The sequence below is a fragment of the Dermochelys coriacea genome, chromosome 5 (genome assembly GCF_009764565.3).
Source record: "Dermochelys coriacea isolate rDerCor1 chromosome 5, rDerCor1.pri.v4, whole genome shotgun sequence".
Taxonomy (NCBI): Eukaryota; Metazoa; Chordata; order Testudines; family Dermochelyidae; genus Dermochelys; species Dermochelys coriacea.
In genome coordinates, this window is record NC_050072.1 from 103039750 (window position 1) to 103065634 (window position 25885).

Here is a 25885-nt window from a genome sequence, read left to right on the forward strand (position 1 = left end):
AATGCATGGATGAGACAGTGTAGGGTGAATGGTTTTAAATTTATTAGGGAACCTTTTGGGAAAGAAGGAGGCTATACATGAAGGATGGGCTCCACTTAAACCAAAATAGAACCAGATTGCTGACATGTAAAATTAAAAAGGTTGTAGAGGCGTTTTTAAATTAAGGGCTTGGGGGAAAGCCAACAGGTGCAGATGAGCACATGGTTTGGACAAAGACATCCCTTAGGGGAGGATCTATTAATGGAGACACACTATATTCTAGTAAACAGGAGAGGATAGAAGTTGATAAAGCACAAGTAGGAAAAAAAGAGAAACAGTCAAATGAAAAAAAAAAAAAAAAAAAAAAGAGTCCTTCTCAGTTGCATCATGTGAAGGCAGACAACTAAATATTGACAAATTTTATAAAGTGCTTCTACACAAATGCTAGAATTCTAAATAGTAAGATGAGTGAACTTGAGTGCCTGGTATTAAAGGAGGATATTGCTATAATAGCCATCACAGAAACTTAGTGGAATGATGATAATACACAGTAATACCAAGGTATAAAATATATAAGAATGAGAGTAGTTCATGCTGGTGCAGGGAGCGGCACTATATGTGAAAGAAAACAGTCAAATACAGAAAAAATCTTAAATGAATCAAACTATACCACAATTTCTACAGATAGAAATACCATGCTTGAATAATAAAAGCATAGCTGTAGAAACATACTACTGAGCACCTGTCTAGGATGGTGACGGTGATTGTCAAATGCTCAGGGAGATCAGAGAGGCTACAAAAACAGAAAACCCAGTAATAATGGGGGATTTCAACTATCCCCATATTGACTGGGTACATGTCACCTCACGATGGGATGCAAAGATAAAATTTCTAGACACCATTAATGACTGCTTCTTGGAGCAGCTAGTACTGGAGCCCACAAGAAGAGAGGCAATTCTCAATTTAGCTCTAAGAGGAGCACAAGATCTGGTCCAAGGGGTGAATACAGCCGAACCACTCGATAAAAGCAACCAGAATGTAATTAAATTTAATATCCTTGAAGGTGGGAAAATATCAAAGAAACCCACTACAATAGCATTTAACTTCAAGGAGAACTACAAAAAAAGGAAGAGGCTAATTAAATGGAAATTAAAAGGAACAGTCATAAGAGAGAAATGCATGCAAGCTACCTGGAACTTTTTAAAACACATCATAAAAGGTTCAAATTAATGTATACCACAAATTAAAAAACACAGTAAGAGGACGAAAACCGCACCACCATGGCTAAACAACAAAATAAAAGAAGCAGTTAGAGGCAAAAAGGCATCCTTTAAAAATTGGAAGGAAAATACTAAGGAAAATAAAAAGGAGCATAAACTCTGGCAAGTCCAGTATAATTAGACAGGCCAAAAAAGACACTGAAGAGCAAATAGCAAAAGTCAGAAAAACTAAACAGCAAAAAACGTTTTAAGCACATCAGAAGTAGAAAGCCTGCCGAACAAACAGTGGAGCCACTGGACAATCAAGGTGCTAAAGGAGCACTAAAGACAAAGACATTGTGAAGAAGCTACATCAGAGGTGGGAAAACTACGGGCGATATCTAGCCCGTGGGACCCTCCTGCCCAGGCCCTGAGCTCCTGCCCCCTCCCCTGCTGTTCCCCCCCCCCCCCCACAGCCTGTGCACAATGCTCTAGGCAGCGGGGCTGCGAGCTCTTGCCAGGCAGCACAGCTGCAGAGCCGCAGCCTGACCCGGTGCTCTGTGCTGCGTGGTGGCATGCCTTGCATTTTGGGAGGAGGGTTGGGGGGAAGGGGAGGGGAATAGAGGGCAGGGGAATTTAGGGTGGTGGTCAGGGGGCAGGGCTGTGGATAGGGGTCGGGGTGGTCAGAAGGCTGGGAACAGGGGGGTTGAATGGGGGCAGGGGTTCAGTCAGGAAGAAGGGAGGGGTTGGATGGGGCAGCAGGAGGCAGTCAGGGGCATGGGTTCTGGGGGCGGTCAGGGAGAAGGGATGGTTGGATGGGTCAGGGGTCCTGGGGGGGCAGTCAGGAATGAGAGGAGGGGTTGGATGGGGGGCCGGTGGCAGTCAGGGGACAGGGAGGGGTGGATTGGAGACGACTGGGATTGAGTCCCGGGGAGGCTGTCGGGGGCAAGAAGTGGGGGGGGGGAGTAGGGAGTCAATAGGGGGCAGGGGCCAGGCCACAGCTGGCTGTTTGGGGAGGCACAGCCTCCCCTAACCGGCCCTCCGTACAATTTCGGAAACCTGATGTGGCCATTCTTTTTAGGTGACAAATCTGAGGAACTGTCCCAGATTGAGGTATCATTAAAGGAGATTTTGTAACAAACTGATAAATTAAACAGTAATATGCCACCAGGACCAGATGGTATTCACACAAGAGTTCTGAAGGAACTCATAATGAAATTACGGAACTATTAACTGTGTATGTAACCTAACACTTAAATCAGCTTCCGTACCGGATTACGGAGGATAGCTAATGTGATACCAATTTTTAAAAAAGGATCCAGAGGCAATCCCGGCAATTATAGGTCAATAAGCCTACCCTCAGTACCAAGTAAATTGGTAGAAACTATACTGAAGAATAGAATTATTAGACACAGATGAACATGATAGGGGAAGAGTCAACACAGCTTTTGTAAAGGGAAATCATGCGCCAACAATCTAATCGATTTATTTGAGGGGGTCAACAAATGTGTGTGTAAGTGTGATCCAGTGGACATAGTATACTTGGACTTTTGACAAGGTCCCCTCACCAAAGGCTCTTAAGCAAAATAAGCCATCATGGGAAAAGAGGGAGGGTCCTCTCTTGGATCAGTAATTGGTTAAAAGATAGGAAACAAAAGGCAGGAATAAATGGTCAATTTTCAATATGGAGAGAGAAACAACTGTATAACCCAGATGCATCCAATGAAGTGAGCTGTAGCTCATGAAAGCTTATGCTCAAATAAGTTTGTTAGTCTCTAAGGTGCCACAAGTACTCCTTTTCTTTTTGTGTAACCCAGGGATCTGTACTAGGACTAGTGCTCTTTAATGTTCAAAAAATGATCTGGGAAAAGGGGTAAACAGCAAGGTGATAACATTTGCAGATGGTATTAAATTACTCAAGATTGTTACTCTTCTGCTTTGAACTTAACTAAAACTTCACAAAACTGGATGACTGGGCAGCAAAATGGCAGATGAAATTCAATGTTGATAAATGCAGTGATGCACATTGGAAAACAATCCCAACTATACATACAAAATGGTGGGGTCTAAATTAGCAGTTGCCACTCAAGAAAGATCTTGGAGTCATTGTGGATAGTTCTCTGAAAAAAATCTCTGTTCAATGTGCAGCAGCAGTCAAAAAAAACCTGACGTTAGCAACCATTAGAAAAGGGATAGCTAAGACAGTAAATATAATGCCACTATATAAATCCATGGTACACCCACACCTGGAATACTGAGTGTAGTTCTGGTCACCTCATCTCAAAAAAGATACATTAGAAATGGAAAAAGTACAGAGAAGGGCAACAAATTGTTCAGCTTGGAAAAGTGATGACTAATGGGGGAATATGATAAAAGTCTAAAAATCATGAATGGTATGGAGAAAGTAAATAAGGAAGTGTTAATTACCCCTTCACATAACACAAGAACTAGGGGTCATCCAACGAAATTAAGCAACAGCTGGTTTAAAAGAAACAAAAAGGAAGTACTTCACAAATGCAGAGTCAACCTGTGGAACTTGCTGCCACGGGATATTGCGAAGGCCAAAACTATAAATGGGTTCAATAAAGAATCAGATAAGTTCATGGATGACAGGTCCAACTATGGCTACGAGCCAAGATGGCAAGGGATTCAACCCCATGCTCTGGGTGTCCCTAAATTCTGACTGCGAGATGAGACTGGAGGGAAGGGATGGATCATGTGATAATTACTCTGTTTTGCTTGTTCCCTCTGAAGCATCTGGCAGTGGCCACTACCGGAAGACAGGATACTGGACTAAATGCATAATTATTCTATTCCTTAAAGAAGAGGCAACCAAGATTCCCTGCAATATGAGGTTTTACCACTGTGGCTTTGTTATTTTTCCCTACTTCCTTCTTAATACAGTTTATCTTATTTGCCCTTTAGAATGCTACTGTGGAAACAGAAATCTTCAATGATTTATCCACAATACCTAGATCTGTTTCCTGAGACGTTACAGTCCAATTCCATCAATGTGCCCGATTAATCAAATAGGCATCCTGTTTGAAGTTTTTTTTAATCTTTCACTGTTGAGTGTCACCTACAATTACTAGAACATAAAAAGACTGAGAAAAATGATCTTTCCACCCATTTCTTTACTTTGTGATAGTATGATGTGTAAAATCAGTATCAATGTGAGCTTCCCATTCTGTTTCTCCGAGTATTTCACACAGTAACAAGTAAGAGAAAAATATTTTGAAAAAAATTAGAAAGATAATAGATGTACAGCATCTGCACAAGATGCAGGAATTACAGAATACTGGGTACTAGTAAGATATTTTACTAGCACAAAATACAACCCCAGCTAGTGTGCTTTTTATTCTTGCAAGGCTCTTTCCACAAAAATGTATATTAACATTTGATACAGTTAAGGATCAGTATTTTAAGTCTACGTTTATTATCAAGACTGCAGTTTCAGAGTTTGTTCTAACTTCAGAGTAAATTCAAATTGATATTTTGTAAATTGGGAATGATGTGACAGTTATGAAAATGCTTCAGTGACTACTTCAACATAAGGTTTATAAACACTCACAGTAGCTATTTTTTCAACATATGTCTTCATGGTTTTCATAATGATTTTTCTGTCCTATCCAAAGAAGAGGGAGAAACATTAGTAAGCCTTTGTCAACAATTTAATAACTAAGTTGCTATTTGCAGCTTCTTTATACAAGTTTAATTTCAGCTCGTTTCTTAAAAAGAAAAAATTACTATTATAAGCATTACTTTTGCAACTGAGACTGTGAAATGTTAGACCCAAATTCTATGGCAAGACTCAGCACAGTAGAGAAACCCTGGGGTTTTCTGCAAGATTGGGCTGGCTGGGGAGAGAACTAAGAAAAAGCAGCTGTTATCAAATTACATAACGGTAAAGGCTGCTTGCCTAATGGACATCCCCTAGCTGCTGATTTCCAGCTGTGTACAGGAGACGGTCAGTCTGTCAATCCCCCCATTCCTAGATAGTCAGTTCACTGTGGCACAACTCCTACAGAAAACCAGAGGGAACTCTTATCCCACATACCTCAACTCCTCCTCTAGGGCAGACATCTGCTCAGCAAGGCTCCTAAACTATGCATCAGCAGGGGCTCTTTTCTAAAGGGGCTTCACTAGGAGCATCTCTTCCAAAAGACTTCCTCTCCAGCATTCATTTTTGGCCCTTCAGCCACTGCTCTGTCCCTTTTTACCATTCTACTTAAGGGCCATACCCTATCAAGGTAGGTAGACTTAAATTACAAGTTCATTTAAAAAAAATATATGTATTTCTTTTCACTTAAGGTATGTCTACACAGCTGCTGGGAGCATGCTTTCCAGCACAGATAGTGCACTAAAATAGCAGCGTAGCTTCTATGGTACAGGCTAGCTGTCCAAGTACAAGCCCACTCAACCACACAGTACATACTTGGATGGTTAGCCTGAGATGCTGCTGCGGCTACATTGGCCTTTTTAGTGCACTAACTCAAACAGAGCTAGTATATGTCCATTTACCTGTGCTGAAAAGCATACTCCCCGCTGCTGTGTAGATATACCCTTATGTGGAAGGTTCTATGCAATTTCTGAAAGCACTCCTGACACCCCTAACACCTAAAGCAGAGTGGGTAAATACTATCCCTTACATAGCTTGACATATCAACAACTCTTGAAGGAGAAACCCTAAACACCAGTCTTGGCAAACAGAGAAGCCTTTCAATTTATTTATAATTTTAAGCTTTCAAAGTTTTTACCTTCTGAATTTAAACATGTTCTACATTATGAGCTTCTTTACCATTCTTTCCCCACCTCCAAATTTCCTCCAGCTACAGGAAATCTAAGGGATAGATACTGAGGGAACTGTAACACAGTTAAAAAGTTAGAAGCACTATCTGGTGGCCTCCATAATTTTTTTTTTTTTTTTTTTTTTTTTTAAAAAGGAGTTTGTCCATTGTAAAAAAATTGTGTGTGGCTATTTCCACCCTCAAATACAGAGATTACATTTTCTAATAGGACAGGGACATGTTTGGCCCATTTTCATGCATGCTCTGACAAAGTAATCTACACAGGGTAATTGCATTAGTGCAAAGATTACTGGAAAAAGCAACAAACAACAGTCTAGGACACAAACAAAATCAAAGTTTCCAACGACAGCAAAGCTAATTAATAACCTATGACATAGGGGCGTGTAGGCTAAAGTGCATTCTGTACCTTGGGTGTACCATGCCATAAAGTATGCATAGCTACACGGGCTCCATCATGTGTATGTGCCAAGTAGATTACTGCTTCTCTGATTGCTTCAATCATTTCCTGAGGAAGAAAAAATAATTAGGGGATTTGTTTTTTGAAAAGAGTCTTAGAGAAAAGATACATATTTTGCCTGTAACCCTGTGAAGACTATCATTGTGCCTGGAGCCACACTCTTGTGTTGCGCTGGCCTATGCATTTGGCATCAAAGGGATCCTAAAGACGTAGAAATTTCTTTGACATAGTCTACATGTAAACGTAAAGTCGACCTAGCTACATCGCTCAAGGCTGTGAAAAATTTTGAGCCCTGTGCAACATAGTTCATTTGACTTAACCCCACCATAGATGAAAGTAGGCCGACAGAAGAATTCTTCCATCAACCTAGTTACTATTTCTTGGAGATGGCTTACCTACATCAATGGAAAAACTATGTCCATCAACAGAGGAAGCATCTGCACGACAGTGGCATTGCTGAAGCCCCATAGCTGTGTCGATGCAGCGTAGACATATGCTTAGACTTCCCCTCTCAAAAAACTGTAATCACAAGCATAGTGACTGGAAAGGAGTTAATTTGTTAGAACCTCTGTAGGTTCTTAAGTCAAGAGTCTAAACATCTTGGCATAGGATGTGAAAAATTTCAAAGGAAGGATGGGCAGGTGGGCAAGCAGCCATTTACATAGCATGGCCCAGCTCCTGCACCAATGAAGTCTTTGCCGTAGACTCCAGAATGTAGAATCAAGACCTATTGTTATTTTTAGAGAACCACCACTGCAAGTAAGTTACCTTTGGACCAACTATTAAAGAATCACTGCACACTTTCAAAAAGACATTCATTTCAGTTATTATGGGAACTGTTTTTTTAGTTATTGCAAAATTTATTGTGAAATCTCATTAAAAATATTTGTTGTACACAATGGGTCAAAATATTGTTTTATTGTGAGAATGCATAGTAACCATGAATTTACTAGAGACATATAGTGGCCAAGGTTATATCTTTTAATGGACCAACTTCTGCGGGTGAAAGAGACAAGCTTTTGAGCTACACTGAGCTCTTCTTCAGGTAGAAAAAGCTTGTTTCTTTCACCCACAGAAGTTGGTCCATTAAAAGATATTACCTCCCCTACCTTGTCTCTATAATATCCTGGGACCACCACCAGCTGCAAACATCAAATTACTATGCATTACTGACATATATCTCCATCTCCTAGCATCTTCATAGGTAGAGAGAAACTTCCAATCAAGATGACAACGCTCATGTACATTAAGGGACTTCAACTTAACTAAGTATATGCATAATAACGAAGGACAAGAGTATTTCTTGTTATAAAAATTCCTAAATAGTATATTTTTGTAATTATTACTCAAATAAATTATTTGAATGTTTGTTTTAAAGATAACTTGTAGCAAAATAAAAATAAGGATATCCTATCAATAAGATCCTTGTTTAAGGTTCTCACCTAAAACAAGATAAAGAGGCTTATCACCATAAATTTAATGTTTAATAACTTTTTAGTATTTGTTTCAATGCCAAAGCACAGAATCTTCAAGAGTCAGGCCAGTGTTTCAGAAGGAAGGAGTTAGTGAATTGCTACTTCAGGAAACCTAAACACAACACATAAAAAACCCAGCAAAAATATTTGTGTGCTGAATATCCCACCTAGTTCACTATCTGGGGCATTTAACAAAACTCTAGTTATGTAATAAAAATTACTGCAAGAAATTAAAACATTTATACTTAAGTCACTTTAGAAATACTTACAGATCTTTGTTTTGGGAGAGCATGGATGAAAAAGTCCAAAAATACTTTATGTACCAGTGAGTGCTTTATCACAGCCTCCCTGTGTATCAAGAGGAGCGGGGGGGAAAAAGACAAGAAAGTCACACACCCTTTCAAAATGCACAATTTCATTTCCTCTGGTCTAACTGTAGCTAGCAGTTATCTGTCTTATGATGCAGAAAATATTAGGATGCTCTTTCAGTTCAGGAAGTCAGTCATAGCGAGGAAGAGAAATTACAACCAGCAGCCCTAATGAGGCATTAGCTAAGTGTCATAGACAAAGTATTCTTAGAGGCAACAACAAAAAATTCTTTTGAAGTGTGGAGGAGTCAATCAAGAACTGCACTTTTGCACACCTTGAGGAATGTTTTTTCAAGAGACCATTGGGTCAGTCTGCCTGATTCTTCTTTATAAAGAAATACCACGCTACTTAATTCTGTAGGTTGTTTCTTTTTTAAAAAAGGCTGTAGTATAAAATATACCTGGAATTTAGAATTTTTAATGAGAACTGCATGAATTGTCTTTTGATAGCCTAGTACGTGAGAAATATGTCATACACTGATTTAGAATTCCTAGTGGGTGGAATTACAGTCAGTCAATATGGTAGCAGTAGTAAATGTGGCTGAACAGGAAAGAAAACAGTATTTTTTTGCAGCATGACCACAATATCCCCCCCTCCCCACACAATTTGCTCTGATTGACATAATTTTCTGAAGACAAGACATTTGTATCCTTACTTTTGTGCCACTGGGGTAAGAATCTGTTTCATTTCATCCATAATGGCCTCTTGCTTTTCAGGATGAGCCTCTAATACTTTATCAAGTGTAGGGTGAACTGGGGACTGAAACGAAAACACCCCACACCAGGTTTAAATTACTACTGCGACTTTTCAGGTTCTAAAGAAAAAAAGTTTTCTTCATCATCCATTCACAATTTGAGAAGGAAAAACACCTCACAGTTATGCAACAACCTTCATATCTTAATTTAGTTTTGTGTGGGTTTAAACAAAATTAAGTTATACCATTTTAAAGATGTCAAAAACAGTTATAATTTAAAAACTAAACAAAAGCAAAACAAACTGATCTACACTAACAACATATACTCCCAGATATTCATAACATTGTCAGGCATTACATGGGGAAATAAGAGTATCAGCCAAAGGCAACATGCTAAGTACATATATTGATGTGCCTCTCTCCCTGTAAGATTTCAAAGCATCAGTGCTAGGCATGGCAACACATCAGTTGGATTATAAATTACTATCCAACAGAACAAAAAGAGGAAACCTCCTGGAATTTTCCTATCCAAGACTATGCTGGTCCATCAAATATGAGAGAATTGATAGCCCATCAATTCACACTGGTAACTATTCCAAGAGAAGCTGCTTTTAGCAGAGCCAGCTGATAAAACAGAATATTCTACTGACCAGCATCTCATTAAAAGGAAGGGGGAAAAAAAAAAAAAAAGAGTTCTAAGTCTTTAAGGAATATGCTATAAATCATTATGAAACCAAAGCTTTGAAGAACTCAGGTCTTGCAATATTAGGATTCTTGGCTTCAGAAGAAAGTGAAATGATTTTCCAGGTCAATTGTTAAATCTGGTATCTGTACAGAGAATTGACTCCCACACCCTTAAGTCTGGAAACATTAGAATTCCCAATAAACCTTTTTATCCCGTGACACTTCATCCAGTGCTCCTTCTCCAACATGTACATTTGTTACTTTTGTTTCCACATTAGGATAAAGAGAGTAATTACTGCAATTTGAAAACATAAGGGCAAAAATACTGAATTTCAAACTAAGAACCTCTCAAATGTTATTTTCTAAGTGCTTGGCTAGTTTATGGTTGACTTTTTCCACTCCAGGTTAATCTACAGACTTCACATTGAACAATTAAAAGGTTACTTTTTTGTCACTTATATAATAGATTCGGTGCCGAATAGGATGATGGGGAAGACAGTTAAGTCAATGAGGGATGAGATTTTCAAAGGAGCCTGAGGGATTTGGGTGCCCTATTTACTTATGCTTCTTTGAAAAACCCCAGTCTAAGTTAAATGAAAGCAAAAACCCACTAATAAATAATGGAAATGTGATGTTAAAGATGAATCTGAAACATGAAAAAACAAGTTGGGGGGGGCCATATTTCAGGACACAAATTAACTTAAGGACAGAAGATAAGGGAATGACACAGCAACACCATGAATAAAATATCATAGACTAGAAGTGGAGGAAGAACCAAATGTTACCTTATAAACTTGGAACGTGTTCCCATAGAGTTCTTCTGCTAGCATGTTCCTTTGCTCCAGGATGGCTTTATCATTGTATGCATACTCTACCACGGCAGATGCTTCAGAATGGCGGAGCATTTTTTTTACCTCACCTTTAAAGCTTTTAATTATTTCTGCAACTTGTGGTTTTGTTCTGTACCATGTGTAAAGATGGACACCAAGAGACAGGAGATTAGGAAAAAGGGATGTTATTAAATATATACATTTCCAAAAATAAAGCTGAGTGATTAAGTAGTAGCACAGTAATACAACAAAGACAGGCATCTACACCTGGGACCTTAACCAAACACCTACTATGAAAATACAATTAGAAACTGAACAAAAAGCTCATGTCTGTGGTGCTAACAGTAGCTCTGCCATTGAGTCCCCTGAGCTTCTCATTAGCATCCACAGACATGAAGGGAGCCCACCATCAGTTAATACTTCTTCAAACGCCATTAACTGCAACTTAAAGTCTTTGCTTGGAAGTGTGTGCACAGAATAGATATGTTGACAGGGTGTGCTAATCATCCAACTCATCTGGTGCTTATAGGTGGCTGTGTCTTGGATCCATCTAGGGGATTCTCATCCAACCTTAATGACAGGTTTCATAGTAGCAGCCGTGTTAGTCTGTATTCGCAAAAAGAAAAGGAGTACTTGTGGCACCTTAGAGACTAACAAATTTATTAGAGCATAAGCTTTCGTGAGCTACAGCTCACTTCATCGGATGCATTAATGAAAGCTTCACGAAAGCTTATGCTCTAATAAATTTGTTAGTCTCTAAGGTGCCACAAGTACTCCTTTTCTTCATCCAACCTTGCGTTTCTCCGTCAGCTCTGCAATAGTGTAGAAGCAGAGAGTGAAGGGTGTGGAGCACATGGGCCATGCCTACACTACAGGTGTCATAGTTAGTCAGCATAACCTTGTGTGCAAATGCAGATTACAGAGACAGAAAGTGGTTTTCTGTCACTGTAGGAAACCTGCCCAAATGATGATAGATAAAGCAATGGAAGCATTCTTTCATCAACCTAGCTGCATCTACACCAGAAGTTAGGTCAGCAGAGCTACATGGCTCAGGGCCTGGATTTTTTCACATCCATCGGCCCCGTAGCTATGTCAACTTAAGCTTTAAGTCTAGACCAGACCACAGCTAAACTCCATAAACCTAGCTGAAGGGAATAGAAGAAGAAAATGATCAGTGACAATCTGTCCACCAGAACAAGACAAGGACATACAGAAAGCTCCTTGTTCCACAGTAGGGGTGCACGTTTATTTTATTTCGGATAAACTCGGGAGGGGGAGGGGGAGACATTTTTCTGCACTACTGTAACCTTGACAAAGGGAAGGGCATATCTTTGTAGGACTTTATTATACACAAAACAAGGGAAGGCTTTGAGTGCGTTTTCCCCCCACCCTTTTTCAGTTGTAGTCTTTTTTTTTTTTTTTTTTATTTGCTATCCAGAATTTCTGAGAAGAGAGCCTATCCTGTGACAAGGGGACTGTATTATGGACAGCAGGTAGTTCGCATTCCTCATTCCCAAATACACTACCAAGATAATCTCACATGGAGGAGACAGCCTGAGCCAAAGCCATTATTCACAATACAGAGAGAGTAATAATAAAGAAGTACATTCACATTCCAAAATTAACAATATATGCAAGAAAAAAAAATAAGAACTGGTTTACTTCTTCATACCCACCCATACATAAGAAACTTCTTTACAATATTTCTGGAATATTTGGATTTGCTCAATTCTAGTAGGCTATCTGGGGAGGAAAAGAAAAAGAGCAGTATTTATCACCCCTTGAAATTGCATGTTTGTTTACTTTCCTACAAAAGTAAACTAAAAGCCATTGCTCAGTGACCTCTCGCACCCAAGCAGGAATTAATTTATCAGAAAGTGACACCTAAGAGAAAAAAATAACTCAAACGTGTGTACCAATAGAGTTTTGGGAGGAAAGCAGTGCATTAAGGAGAGCTAGATTATACAAAACAGTGCCAACTTCCAAAGCAAATACAATATAAAAAAGGAAAAATACCTTTTAATTCTTCAAATGTTTCTTGCCTTTGTTTGTCATTCCCATACCGAATGAAACACTGGATAACTCGAGTTGAGTCATGTGCAAATGCCATCTGTAACAAACATTTTTACTATCCCAGCTTTTTGCATGACATTACGTGGAAAAAGTTTATTTTAAACACATTTACTCTGTTAAGAGTATAGTTTTATGCAGCACATAGGGATACTCTGGGAAACAGATGCTATATAAATAAAATACATGATAAAGAAACAAGTTTTAAAGTAAGTGTAGTTTTAACGGTTTTCATTGCTTCAGTATTTCTTTACCAAACATAGATTACAGTCAATACTGGCTACTGCAGGCAATGGAATGTTTTGTGATCATTTGTAAATATGTACCAAAAATATTGAATATTTCATTGACTGAAATAGCCCCATGAGATGCACATCCCATTTTCTTGAGACTCCCTCAGGGACAGCAGTCATGCAATCTCACCCTAGCACACGACAATATGATCAGGATGCTCAATCTAACACAGCAGGCAGCACCAAGCAGCCACAATTTCAATTCACTTTAAAACCCAACAGTTGACTATGCTTCACTACACTACACAGCAAACATACATACCCAAAGAGTGAAGTAAAAATAATGAGACTGTTAGTATTGAAAATGTAATGGTAGAAATATGCACCAGGGCATTAACTTTGTGTAGGTTTTTTAAAAGAATCAATCGCAAAAAATGCACTACAAGTACAACTCTTACTGAAACTGCAAGTTAACTAAAGTTCACTTCCATCCAATGGGAATTTTACAGATTAGAATGCTGGTGGGCTAACAAGTCCCCTTTAAAGCCAGCTGATCAGCAAAGTTTTCCTGGCACTATTATCCTAAAAGACTGGGAGCACAATTTCTTCAATCACTGAAACCTTGTTCTATCTGGATATTTTCAATGTCCCCTGGAGCTTCTGGATAAACAAGGTTGTACTGTATGATTCACAAGGTCATTTAGTGCAACACACTTATTCACTATTCATAAAAAGGGGTTTATCAACTTGTCCGCTTTGATTTTTAATTACGTTTGTTACTGTATTTTTCTTACAGTTTTAATTTTCCCCTGAAGCAGTTTATGTAGTTCATTTATTAGCTTCTCTCGCTTCTCTTTGTCACAGTTTTTCCTACAAACAAAAACAGACAAGTAGGAGACTCTTAGATGAGAAAGCAGCTTTTTGGAAATACAAAAATAACTGGAAATCATGAGCTAGAAAGCAAGGTGGCCAATTTTTTTTTTTTAAATGAGCTCCCACAAGTCAACATTTAGGTACCCATTTATGAAAGTTCTGGCCAGAAGCATAAGTATATTTCATTCCCTAAGGATAAGGGAAGATCATAACATTTCAAAGAGCCTCAGCCAGTGAGATTAAGGTCCTGAACATTTTACAGGATCAGGCCTCAAATTATCTTAATCTAAATGATCTCCCCTTGAATTTATGCCCACTTATGATTATTATACATTTTTACCAAGATCAACACAGGTGCTCAAGACTATTTCTACCGTCAGTCATCAAAATGTAACTTGAGACCTCCAGAGAATTCTAATTCAAGCTAATTAAGTTATAATCTATTCATGGAATTTAAGTGGGAGAAATACAAGCATACCTATTCATGAAGGAACCAAGACAAGAATGAGCAATGCTTCACCACTGCATGAGTACTAATTAAAAAGAATTGTATGAAAGAAAACATAATAGAGCCATTATTACCTTCTCACACTTTCCCATATCTGTTTTGATTTTATGATTACGTCATAATTTGTTTTGTCATTAAGTTGTCTGCTCTGCTTTAATTCCTTCTTTTTCTTTTTTAAATCATTCCATTTAGGCTTCTTAGGTACGGACCCTGATGATAAAAACAAAACATTGTTTATAACAAAGTAATAGTCGACAGATTGGGAGGCAGATCCTCAACTGGTGTCTAATGAAGTCAACAGAGCTATGACAACTAAAATGATCTGAGGATCCACCCCGACTGCCTAGCTAGCTAATCTGAAAGGGTTAATACATACTAAACACTTGGGATGGGATTCTCAAGGGGATTCGGATAGACAGTTAAAGAGTGCAGTAAAGTAAGACCAATATTTAGGTGCCAGTGGCATTCACAAAACCCCTGCTCAGCTGCTGTAGAAGCCTATGGTTTCACTGATAAAATCATGCCTAATCCCTGGTGGGAGGGGATTCACAACCTTCACCTACAGGTACTGATCCAATAAACGTGCTTACAGGCTGCTTTAAAGCACATCTATCTGACTGGGTTCTACACAAAATGAAGGATGTAGTGATGGTGGTCAGTATTCATTAGAGCAGGGACTGGTACCTTGTCTCCCACTTCCCAGGTATAGTCCGCAGCTCCCTGAATATCAAAGCATTCATACAAAGTGGAATGTCTCCAGTAGGACAGGTTGAGACAGATCCACTACAGAATACCCCAAAGCTCATTTATTAGGGAACTCACCTGGGAGGTGGGAGACCTGGGTTTAAGTCCCTACTCCAACTCAGCCAGTTGGCAAGTGGAGATGGTCTCCCACATCTTGGGCAAGCGTTCTAGCCGCTAGGTTATTGGGATCTTCTTGAGCGCTGGCTGAAGTGCCTACTCCAGGTGAGAGTTCACTGCTGTGAATCATGAGTGGAGGGAGGTGCCATCCTCTGGCCTGGATTTAAGCGCCTAACTCCTTTTGAGGAGCAGGGCTTAGACCATACCCTGTCCTCTGCATTTCCTATTGGCTAGCTTAGGAGACTCCACCATCAGCATGCTGACTTTTGTGAATCCCTCTTTTTACGCACCTAACTTTCCCCATGCATTGTATAAGGAATCTGGCTACCTAATTTTGGGTTGTGAATTCCGCAAAGAGGCAGGTAGTCTAATAGTTTGGCACTGTAATGCTCAGTTGTAGCTCCCTTCATGAACTGCATCCTTGGTGACTTGCTAGGACTGGCAGGTTCTGCCTGGGAGATATCAGATATTGGAAGAGCAAGACAACTGCCAGATTATTCTGAAAGCTTTGACAAAGGATAGAAGTAAATTAAAGTCTTAATAGGATGAATTCTGACCCAGAATACACCTACAGCCCCTCGAGTAACTTTACATCAGAATATGGCTCAACATATCCCCCTTCTCTCCTCACTCCCACCCCCCAAAAAGTGGGAGAGTTGAATTTTTTTTTTTTTTTTACAAATATAACTTAAATCACCATTTTTTTTGATATCTTAGATAATAAGGACTATATGCCCACAAAAATTAAACTTGGTGTGGTTCTTGCCTTTCACATTCTTGAGATTAAAACTGTCAGAATTCAAAAAAGTGTTGTGCTAGAAAAGAATACATTCCCAACTGCAAACACTACATCTGCCTCTGATCAATACCATTGGCACCCTCCTTTTATGAGGAAACGTAGATAAAAAATAAAACACTAAAAAGAGGAAAAATGTGAAACTAAAGGCCACAATCAGTTTCTGAGCTACTGCCCTCTAATAAATTACAACTGTTCTTATACACAGTTTTTGTCTCTTAAAATTTGTTCCTATTAACATGCTAATGTCTTTTACTGGAATCTGTTCAAGAGATTTTCAAGTACGTAAAGCACTGGAGGGGAACAAAAAAGATTCTCAGAGGAGTTCATTTATAGATTTAAGTATCCCAGCTCTAACAATTACCCACTGTGACTTTATATGTAAAGCCTTCTTGCATGCTTAATCCTTTCAGTCAGTGGGATTCATTAGGAGCTTTTACTATACAGTGGCTAAAAACTGCTGCACAGCAAGATTACTACTACTTTAAAAGGATTCTTCATACGAGATGTCATAAATGAACTTCAAGGTACAGAAAAATGACTAATGTTTGCTTTTAGCTTTAATCATCTCGTAGCAAAATTAATCACTATATACAATACAGATTCCCCAAAGTGAAGAGTCAGAGGGCAAGGCATGCTAACTAGCACTGTTCAATTGAAGCCCAACAGAATGGATGAATTAAAAGCTCTCTCTCAAGAATAAATTGTTTAACAGTTTAGCACTACACACTTTATTTTTCTCCAATATACCAAGTCTTCCCTTTTTTAAAGGATTATAATTTATGGAAGGTATTTTAGAATCAGTTTATGTCTCAGAATAAATCTTCATTTTTTAAAAAAAAATGAAGTGAGCAAATAAGAGAAAAGTTAATAGAAAACCGGTCAGTCTCTTGACATAGTAACAACTGAAGTTTTGCTTGAAATTTGAATGACTCCAGAGCAAGACTGGAGGCTTACAGTTGTTTTAAGAAAAAAATCCATTAAAAAAAACAACACAACTCTGATTTCATTCGTCCCCTACCTCTATTTCTGTAAAGTTTTCAAAAAAATACGAGTATTCCCCAAACTAAATCAAAGTTAAAACAGTGAAAAAACGTACAAAATAGAACTTTAATGTTATCGTATGAGCTTCCAGTTTCTCTCAATTATTAAGCCACACTTAATTTGTGACAGCCCTTTACATGCAGAACTGTACGTCTGCTGGGAAGCAGCAATCAAATGACAGCTCTCATTAAGAGACACCAGAACCAGAGAGTTATAAAACTATTAAAATAGTGACAGAACTAAATATTTACTAAAAAGTATCTGTATATACACATACACAGAAAAATCAATTTACAAAAATGGAGAAACATCCAGTATATAACACAGATTTAACTGGTGAATAAATGCTACAGGCCTATAGACCAACAGTATAAACGGAGAAGAAAAACCTTTGTTCTTCCAGTTTTGGCTACCATTGTTAGAAGCATGATAAAAGACAAAAACTCATGATTTTTACATTTTGGTACCAACACCAGTGGTTAGTCAGCAGCTGGTACTCTTGTACTGGGGTTGGGGGAAGGGGGAGATCTTTCCTCAAAAGGAGACCATCTCCAAATGGCCCCACTATTTATACTGCCTTTATTAGAGCTGTGTAAAAATGATCAGTAAGGTTGAAAGGCAGGTAATAGAAATAGTCACAGCTTTAATTTAGTCATGTGATACTTGAAGTTCTCTTTATCACTACAAACTATTATGAGTACTTGTGGCACCTTAGAGACTAACAAATTTATTAGAGCATAAGCTTTCGTGAGCTACAGCTCACTTCATCGGATGCTGTAGCTCACGAAAGCTTATGCTCTAATAAATTTGTTAGTCTCTAAGGTGCCACAAGTACTCCTTTTCTTTTTGCGAATACAGACTAACACGGCTGCTACTCTGAAACCTACAAACTATTATGCATCAGTTTATGCCACCATACCAAGAAATTAGCCAATAGGTTTAGTTTACTGGTGGACTGCCTATGTTAAACTGGAATTTTCACTGCCACACACTGTGGGTCATGTTACTTGTATAGTAATCAGTTTAAATTGGCTGAAACAACATTTTCCACTGGAAGTCCAATAGAGTGCTACAGAGAAGCATTTTTTTTTTATAGTTAGAGTTTTATTAGTATTAGAAATACCATGGAAGTTGGTGATAATATAGGAGGGTATTGAAAAGAGCAGTAAGACAATCCTCTTCTCCCTCTATTTTTCCAGTGCAAGCAGCTTGGTTCCACATATATTTATGATCATGGCTATCTCAAATTTCTATTATGGGATTCTCAGTATAACAGGTGCACAGGCATGACCTAGTTACTTATGTCTATGGTGATTACAACAGAGAATAGTCAACTCTTACAGTTAAAAAGTTTATTATACAATCTCACACAATTCAAGGCAATTATAGCATAGCCCTGATCCCACTTAAATCTATTAACATATTTTAAAATATATACTGTTGAAAGAAAATAAGCTTCCATTTTATTGTAAGTAAGTAAGTATACTTTACAAATGATAAGGAGTACTTGTGGCACCTTAGAGACTAACAAATTTATTTGAGCATAAGCTTTCGTGAGCTACAGCTCACTTCATCGGATGAAGTGAGCTGTAGCTCACGAAAGCTTATGCTCAAATAAATTTGTTAGTCTCTAAGGTGCCACAAGTACTCCTTATCTTTTTGCGAATACAGACTAACACGGCTGCTACTCTGAAACTTTACAAACGATATATCACTTCAAAGTAAAAAAACGAAACCAAAACAAAAAACACAATATACTCACCACCCTCATTATCCTCCTGGAGTTTTCTCTTCCTACTGAACTTTTCTGGTTGCTGCTTACTCTTGAATTGTTTCACACTAGTTTTACCAAGTTTTTTGTTTCCTTTCTCAGACTTTTTGGATCTGAATTTAGGCTTTCCTTCTTCACCTCTTTTACTATAAAACTTCTTTGGTGGACCAGAATCTATGCACAACAAAAAGAATTAGAACGGATATTATTTTCAAGTTTCATTCATTATTAAAAAAGTTTTAATAATTATTTTGTAACAATTAGATTATACATAATACACCAAAATCCATGCATGCTGATACAGAATAAAAAAGATTCAGATTCTGAAAAGCCCCAAGCATTCTTACTAATCTATAACAAAATTTTATATTCCTCCCATCTAGTCTTTTCATCATAGCCTAATGATCCCTCTCTTAGTTTTACCCTAAATCCTCAATATAGATGTAATGTAATACCAAAGGTGAACAGAGGATAATTCTAAAGGAACAAAGGCTGCCTTATTTGTAGTAAGAGTTTCACTGCCACCGAAATCTAAGGCCCCAGTCCTACAAACGCTATTTGAAGAACACAAGTAGTCTAATTGGTATAATGTGAATGGATGCACATTAGTTTCTCTCTGGCTTGTATCTGGTGGCTCTAGATACAAGACATGGTAATTGCTCACTCTTGGATGCTTAGAAAACTTCCACCAATGAAAGCAGCCAGGCATAAATAGCATAAAATGGCTAAATGTTTTGTGTGATGGTTGCAAAGCAAATTGTGGTAAATCAGCACACCTTCTAAACCAGGGGTGGGCAAAGTATGGCCTGCCTGCTGGAAGCGGCCAGCACCACGTCCCTGGGGGAGTGGGAGCAGAGAGCTCCGTGCGCTGCACTTGCCTGTGGGTACCTCCTCCGAAGCTCCCATTGGCTGGGAACTGCGGCCAAATGGGATTTTTGGGGGAGGTACCCACAGGCAAGTGCAGCACACAGAGCTCTCTGTCCCCGCTCCCCGAGGGACGTGGTGCTGGTGCTGGCTGCTTCCTGGAGGGCACGGGACTGGGGCCAGGACAGGCAGGGAGCCTGCCCTGGCCCCGGTGCGCGCTGCTGACACCCCAGAGCTGCTCCAGGTAAGCGGCGCTGGGCCGGAGCCTGCACCCCTCCTGCCGCACCCCAACTCCCTGCTGCACTCCACACCCTTCCTGCTCCCCAACCTCCTGCTCTGAGCCCCCACTGCATCTCGCACCCCTGCTGCATCCCAATGCCCTGCGCCTCCTGCTGCACCCTGTACTTCAACTCCCTGCCCTGAGCCCCCAGCCCACACCCCTCCTGCACCCCAACTCCCTGCCTGTACCCTAGCCCACTCCCACATCTGCACCCCTCCTCCCTGCACCACTGCCCTGAGCCCCTTCCCTCACTGTGCACCCCCTCCTGCACCCCAACCCCGTTCCCTGAGCCCCCTTGTACACCCTGCACCCCTCGCCCTGAGCCCCTTCCTGCACACCGCACTCCCTCTCTCACCCCAACCCCCTGCCCCAGCCCTACATTCATGGCCCTGTAAGCAATTTCCGCACCCAGATGTGGCCCTTGGGCCTAAAACTTTGCCCACCCCTATTCTAAAGGGCCAGTTTGACATCAAGGACAGCAAAATACAGGAATATAACATGTAAACATTTTAACAGAGCAATTTCTCCTCTTTCCTGTTTATTAAAAGCCTTTAGAAAACACTTAAAATACCTGTGGTATTCAGGTAAGTGACAGCACAAATTGCCATCAAGTAGGCACTTAGAACACTGCAAGAAAGCACAGCGATCTTATATACAACTCATCCTCTCAGTTGCACAATTAGGTTGTTTTGCTCCTTTTTTCTTTCTTTACACCGAGGCTATGCCTACACTGCGTACCTATGCCGCTGTAAGGTCTCCTGCGTAGCCACTCTTTTCTGGCAAGAGAGAGCTCTCCTGCCAGGAAAATAAAACCACCCCCCAACAAACAGCGCTAGCCAACAAAGAGCTGTCGACTCCAGCGCTTTTCATCACTAAAACTTTTGTCGGTCGCGGGGGTGTCAGATTTATGCTTCCTGAACCTAATAAAGGACTCTGTTCTTGCTAATATTAAATTATTCATGTTATTTTCACAGTAAAAACAGCTTTATATAATTAATCTGCCATCTGGTGATAATACTGAATATTTTCCCCCTCGCATTTAATACAAATAGGCAATGCACAAATGTGAAAGTGAAGAGACAAGCACTAGCTTGAGCTACAGTTCCCTAAAGTAGCTCAATCCTATCTTATAGCAATTTTCTTATTCCGGTTGTGAGATTTTCTCTTAAGCAGAGAATGCAAAGTGACCACATTCTTCAGCATGGTTGGCAAGTTGGAAAAACCTGAACTAAAATGAGAACATTTTCAATTTTAACCCAATATAGTATTTGAGATCAGATTTTCAAAGCTGAAGGGTTTTCACATTTAACCCACTTGCGCCATCTCAGCTCATTTTCAATATTATAGTTAAGGTATTGTTCATAAGATTAACCCACTTATTCAAATGAATTTGAATTTGTTGTACCTGTTGCATTCTCCACCCTTCAGTAAGAACAGTTTTATGAAATATTAGTCTTTGCAGTCTTACCATTGTCTTTTTTAAATTTATGTTTTCTTTGTGGTGCTTTTCCATTTTTCCCCGTAAATCTCTTTTTACCTTTGGCTTCCATCGCAGTGACACTGAAATATAGAAAGAGAGGCACAACTTGTTGGAGACCATGAATGGATGAGTCTGTTTTAGTCCAAGAGCATTATGACTTCTCTAACTTAAAAAAAAAAATCCTTTGTCATAAGCTATATGATAGAACTGACAAAAGAAAACAAGTACTAAAAGACTGTGGCAATAATTCATAATTTTCTATCTCTAACTTGTACTTTTCTCATTATAAATTTAGTTTCCAATTTCTCTTGTAATCATTTGAGCATCTGATTACCAAACCAGGTTAACTAAGATTACAACTGCTTAACTAAGCATCCCATAATGTTCATATTCAATGCCTTTCTCCCTCCTGCCAAAAATTCTCCATTTTTTAACAGAAATAATAAAATGCTATCGCTAAATGAGAATTTTAGAATATTTTTGTATAACATCAGGCTGAACACTAAATGAATGCTATGTTTTATCACTGGGAAGTTCTGTTCTTCCATTTTTTAGGAAAACATTATCTATTTTCACTCCTAAAGATCCAGAACCTGCTATTAGATGCAGGATGGGGGCAGAAGTAAAAGCAAATCGTATATGAAATGCATCCGATGAAGTGAGCTGTAGTTCACGAAAGCTTATGCTCAAATAAATGTGTTAGTCTCTAAGGTGCCACAAGTACTCCTTTCCTTTTTGCGAATACAGACTAACACGGCTGCTACTCTGAAACATATGAAACATTGTTTACTAAATGTTTATTATTTGTACTGTACCCCAGAGTACAGCAGGCACCTGAAGATCTCTGCCCTGAAGAGTTCAGAATTAAGTTAAGGCTAACAAGTTAGGATAAATGCAACTAAGGAAGTGAGAATAGGACAAGGATACATAAATAAAGCCTCTCTATCCTGCAATCATTAATGTGTGCACTTAACTTTAAGCATGCAAGTAAGGTTAAGCACACAAGTGTTTACAGGACTGGAGCCTAAAAAAGAAGTAGGATACACTTAGAATAGTAATACATACTTATTATAAGCTCAAAAATAATACAGCCCCCCTCCCCCATCGAATCCAACCACTGACTCTGTCCGAACTAATCCTGTTGGAGGCTGCTGCACAAAGCACCGAGGAGGGGTGTGGAGAAGGAGAAGGCAGAGCCCTGCTGGACAGGGGCAGGAGGCCGTGCCCCATACGTTGGGGGCGGCCCTGAAGAAGCCAGGCACGAACGGCGCTGCGGGGGTGACAGACTCCAGCGCCTCAGGGCTTTGCGAGCCCGCAGGCAGAGCGCGAGGTCTGGGTTGTACCTGCCCGCCCCAGTTCACCCTCCCCCAGCTCGCCTCTGCGGGCCCGGGCCGGGCGCAGCGCGTGGAGGAGTTTCTCAGCGGGCCCTGTCCCCTCACCCGCCCCCGCCAGGCGGGCACCGAGGGAGCCCCACGGGCGACCCCAAGATCCCACTAGCGCGGTGGGGCGGGGCCGGGCCGGGCCGGGAAGTCGCCGGGGCCGGGGCCGGGGCCAGCCACCCGCACCCCCGCAACGGGCGGCTCCCCCCCAGCAGCTGCCGCCGAGCCCCCCTCGACCTCCAGCCCCCACTCACCCAGACACGTGCGCTGCCCCGGCCAACTCCGCACGCGCCCCGGCCTTCCGGCTGCCGCGCTTGGGGATGGGCGGGCGTCGCCGGAGCGTTCCCCATTGGCTGGCCAAGCGGAAGCAGCGCGACAGCGTCGGAGCAGGCTGCCGTAAAGCAGCGGCGAGGGCGTCAGCGGGGCGCGGCCCCGCCCCCGCGGGCTGTGAGGTCCCGGCCGGGCAGGGGCATGTTCTCAACGGCTCTTGGCTCCCCGCTCAGAAACCCGCCTCTTGAGGACACGCTGGGGGCGGGGCTGCTGCCGGCACCCCCTGGGATAAAGTAGTAAAACAACCCAGCTACGTGGCGTGCGCGGAGCCTGTCTCCCAGCTTCCCACCTGCGCAAAGACACAGTCTCTGGCTTCAGAGTAGCAGCCGTGTTAGTCTGTATTCGCAAAAAGAAAAGGAGTACTTGTGGCACCTTAGAGACTAACAAATTTATTAGAGCATAAGCTTTCGTGAGCTACAGCTCACTTCATCGGATGCATTGAGCTGTAGCTCACGAAAGCTTATGCTCTAATAAATTTGTTAGTCTCTAAGGTGCCACAAGTCCTCCTTTTCTTTTTAGTCTCTGGCTTGGTTTTGTGCCCGTGGTTATTGCCCGTCTGGTTCCACTCCCTGCATCCTCGCTTCCATCCCACGTGTCGCTTTGGGCCTGACTGGGAGCTGACCTGAGGCTGGGTCTCTTTGCCCTGGATGGTTCGAAGCACCCTTTGAACATTGCCATTAAACCGCAGAGTATTTTCCGGTTTCAGAGTCGCAGCCGTGTTAGTCTGTACCCGCAAAAAGAAAAGGAGGACTTGTGGCACCTGAGAGACTAACCCATTTATTAGAGCATAAGCTTTCGTGAGCTACAGCTCACTTCATCGGATCTGTTTTTTCCACCAAATGCATCCGATGAAGTGAGCTGTAGCTCAGGAAAGCTTATGCTCTAATAAATGGGTTAGTCTCTAAGGTGCCACAAGTCCTCCTTTTCTTTTAGAGTATTTTCGTGTTGCAAGGTGTGCCATGCTGCAGTGGGCCTGTGATGAGCAGTGCTGGCCTACACGCAAAATCTAAGGAGTTTAATTTCCTCACATTTGACTTTAGGTTCTTTTTGTCTAGGTTTCTCTTTTAAAAATAAATCCCCTGTAAAAGATCACTGTTTGAAAGTGCTCAGGTCTGGTGCAGCTCCTCCCATGATAGTGCTAAAAGAAAGGGAGAACTTGTGGCACCTTAGAGACTAACAAATTTATTTGAGCATAAGCTTTCGTGAGCTACAGCTCACTTCATCGGATGCATCACGAAAGCTTATGCTCAAATAAATTTGTTAGTCTCTAAGGTGCCACAAGTCCTCCTTTCCTTTTTGTGAATACAGACTAACACGGCTGCTACTCTGAAACCTATGATTGTGCTGAAGTTAATTATACTGTAGTCCATATTCTGTAGTGGGTCACCTCAGGTCTTGAACCAGCTGTTGCGCATTACTTAAAGTGAGAGTAGGCTTTCCCCTTGAGTGTTCCAAAACTAGCACTTCCAAGGAGCAATATTCAAGTTAGTGAAAAGCTGCTTTTTTTAAAACATTTCCCATATATAATATGTGGGAAGATAAAGTCACTCATGTAGTTTTAGATTTTACCTACTTTTTTGATTTCCCTGAACCTTGTATACTTGGTATCTTTTGACTGATCAGGAGGCCACTGCTAAAGTATATCTGTATTATTATGATGCAGGGATTTGTATTTATAGGTTTTGAGCTATAAAGCCGTCAATGGGCCTAAACAGTCCGTGCATCTCTAAGCCCACCCTCTACCCCCTTTGTGCCATACTGCCACAGTTACAGTAAGTGGCCCCCTTGGTTTAAAAGAAAGAGAGTTGCTAGCAGGGCATTCTCCTGAACTTTGGAATTCACTCACCCACTTAAGGCTAGGTCTTCAGCCCCAGCTCCAGCTGTTTTGTGTTGCAAAGCAGTTGGTAAGCTACCTTAAAGATGTAATCAAGGATTCCCCTACACCAGCCTATCATCGTGAACATGTAGAGGTGGGGAAAGTCTGTGAGAGAGAGAGATTTTGGTCCCTGGTTATCTCAGGGTGGGATGGAAAGGTGGCTTAGAGTTACCTTCCCCCACCCCATGCTTAGCACAACTCGGGATTTAGCTCTCATTTCAAAATAACCCAGATCTGTTGGCCGGAAGGACACAATGAAAAGTTTATCTTCCCTCTTTCCCCAAGACTGGGATTGTACACTGAGGTTTGGGAATTGTGGCTGGAGAGGAATGTTTTATTCTCTTCCTAGTTTTAGGGAGGCTTCTGCCTTTATTTTTGTTTGTATTACTTTGTTTATATTTTTAATATATGGCAAAAGCATCTAGAGCTCTGCTTTGGAGGAGGGTATAGATTACTGTAACTATATTATCCAGGATAAAAGATGTAGGTGATAAAGAAATGCATCCCACACTTAAGAGAAGAAGAAAATAAGTTGTATAGCAAGCAGATATTTCCCCAGTTTTACTGAATTTTTTTGTTTTACAGATTCACCAATATTTTCATTTTAAAAATAGATTTCCAGTCCAGAGGTAAGAGAAATTAATAGAGGAGATAGTGATGGGACTAGGGGTCCAGCTCTCCGCCTTCTGAAATCAATGGCCAAAAAACACCAAACCCACCATTTAATTCAAGAGCTGCAGGCTTGGGGCTACAGCAGTAGTTAAATATAATTTTAGAAATGGATGTACTGTAAAATGATTAGTAGTAGTTATGTAATATCATAGATGTGCATACCACTTTACAAACAGAGCTGTCTTGCAATCCACAGATATGTAAAACAAGTAATTTTTTTCACTGAACATTTGCTTCAAAAAGTGTATACTTCTGCCTCTAAAATTAAAAATGTGTATTCTCTGGATACCTGCTGACACAGCTCCCAGTTGAGTGTCCCTCTCTCAGCTATTCACTAGACTTTCGTGAGGGGA

At 40.6% G+C, this 25885-nt stretch overlaps 1 protein-coding gene and 1 long non-coding RNA gene across 4 annotated transcripts in view; both read right to left on the reverse strand.

Moving 5' to 3' along the window:
* The window catches only part of PUM3 (pumilio RNA binding family member 3), a 41441-nt gene extending 18308 nt beyond the window's left edge, over window positions 1-23133 (reverse strand). For 2 of the 3 annotated variants that reach the window (XM_038401805.2, XM_038401808.2), the window contains exons 1-12: window positions 22909-23133; window positions 21264-21355; window positions 18643-18825; window positions 14254-14389; window positions 13593-13668; window positions 12512-12605; window positions 12172-12238; window positions 10451-10625; window positions 8943-9046; window positions 8188-8266; window positions 6393-6491; window positions 4750-4803 (exon numbers count right to left, since the gene is read on the reverse strand). In XM_038401805.2, coding sequence (XP_038257733.1) covers window positions 4750-4803; window positions 6393-6491; window positions 8188-8266; window positions 8943-9046; window positions 10451-10625; window positions 12172-12238; window positions 12512-12605; window positions 13593-13668; window positions 14254-14389; window positions 18643-18825; window positions 21264-21345 — 1149 coding nt within the window. In that variant the 5' untranslated portion in view covers window positions 21346-21355; window positions 22909-23133. The remainder of the gene's footprint in view (window positions 1-4749; window positions 4804-6392; window positions 6492-8187; window positions 8267-8942; window positions 9047-10450; window positions 10626-12171; window positions 12239-12511; window positions 12606-13592; window positions 13669-14253; window positions 14390-18642; window positions 18826-21263; window positions 21356-22908) is intronic. The other variant, XM_043514295.1, reaches the window with a different exon arrangement.
* LOC122460154 lies at window positions 16674-18373 on the reverse strand. Its single transcript, XR_006281259.1, has 2 exons — window positions 17764-18373; window positions 16674-17561 (listed from the first exon to the last, which is right to left on the reverse strand). It is a non-coding gene; the product is annotated as an uncharacterized LOC122460154 (long non-coding RNA).
* Window positions 23134-25885: the final 2752 nt, after the last annotated feature.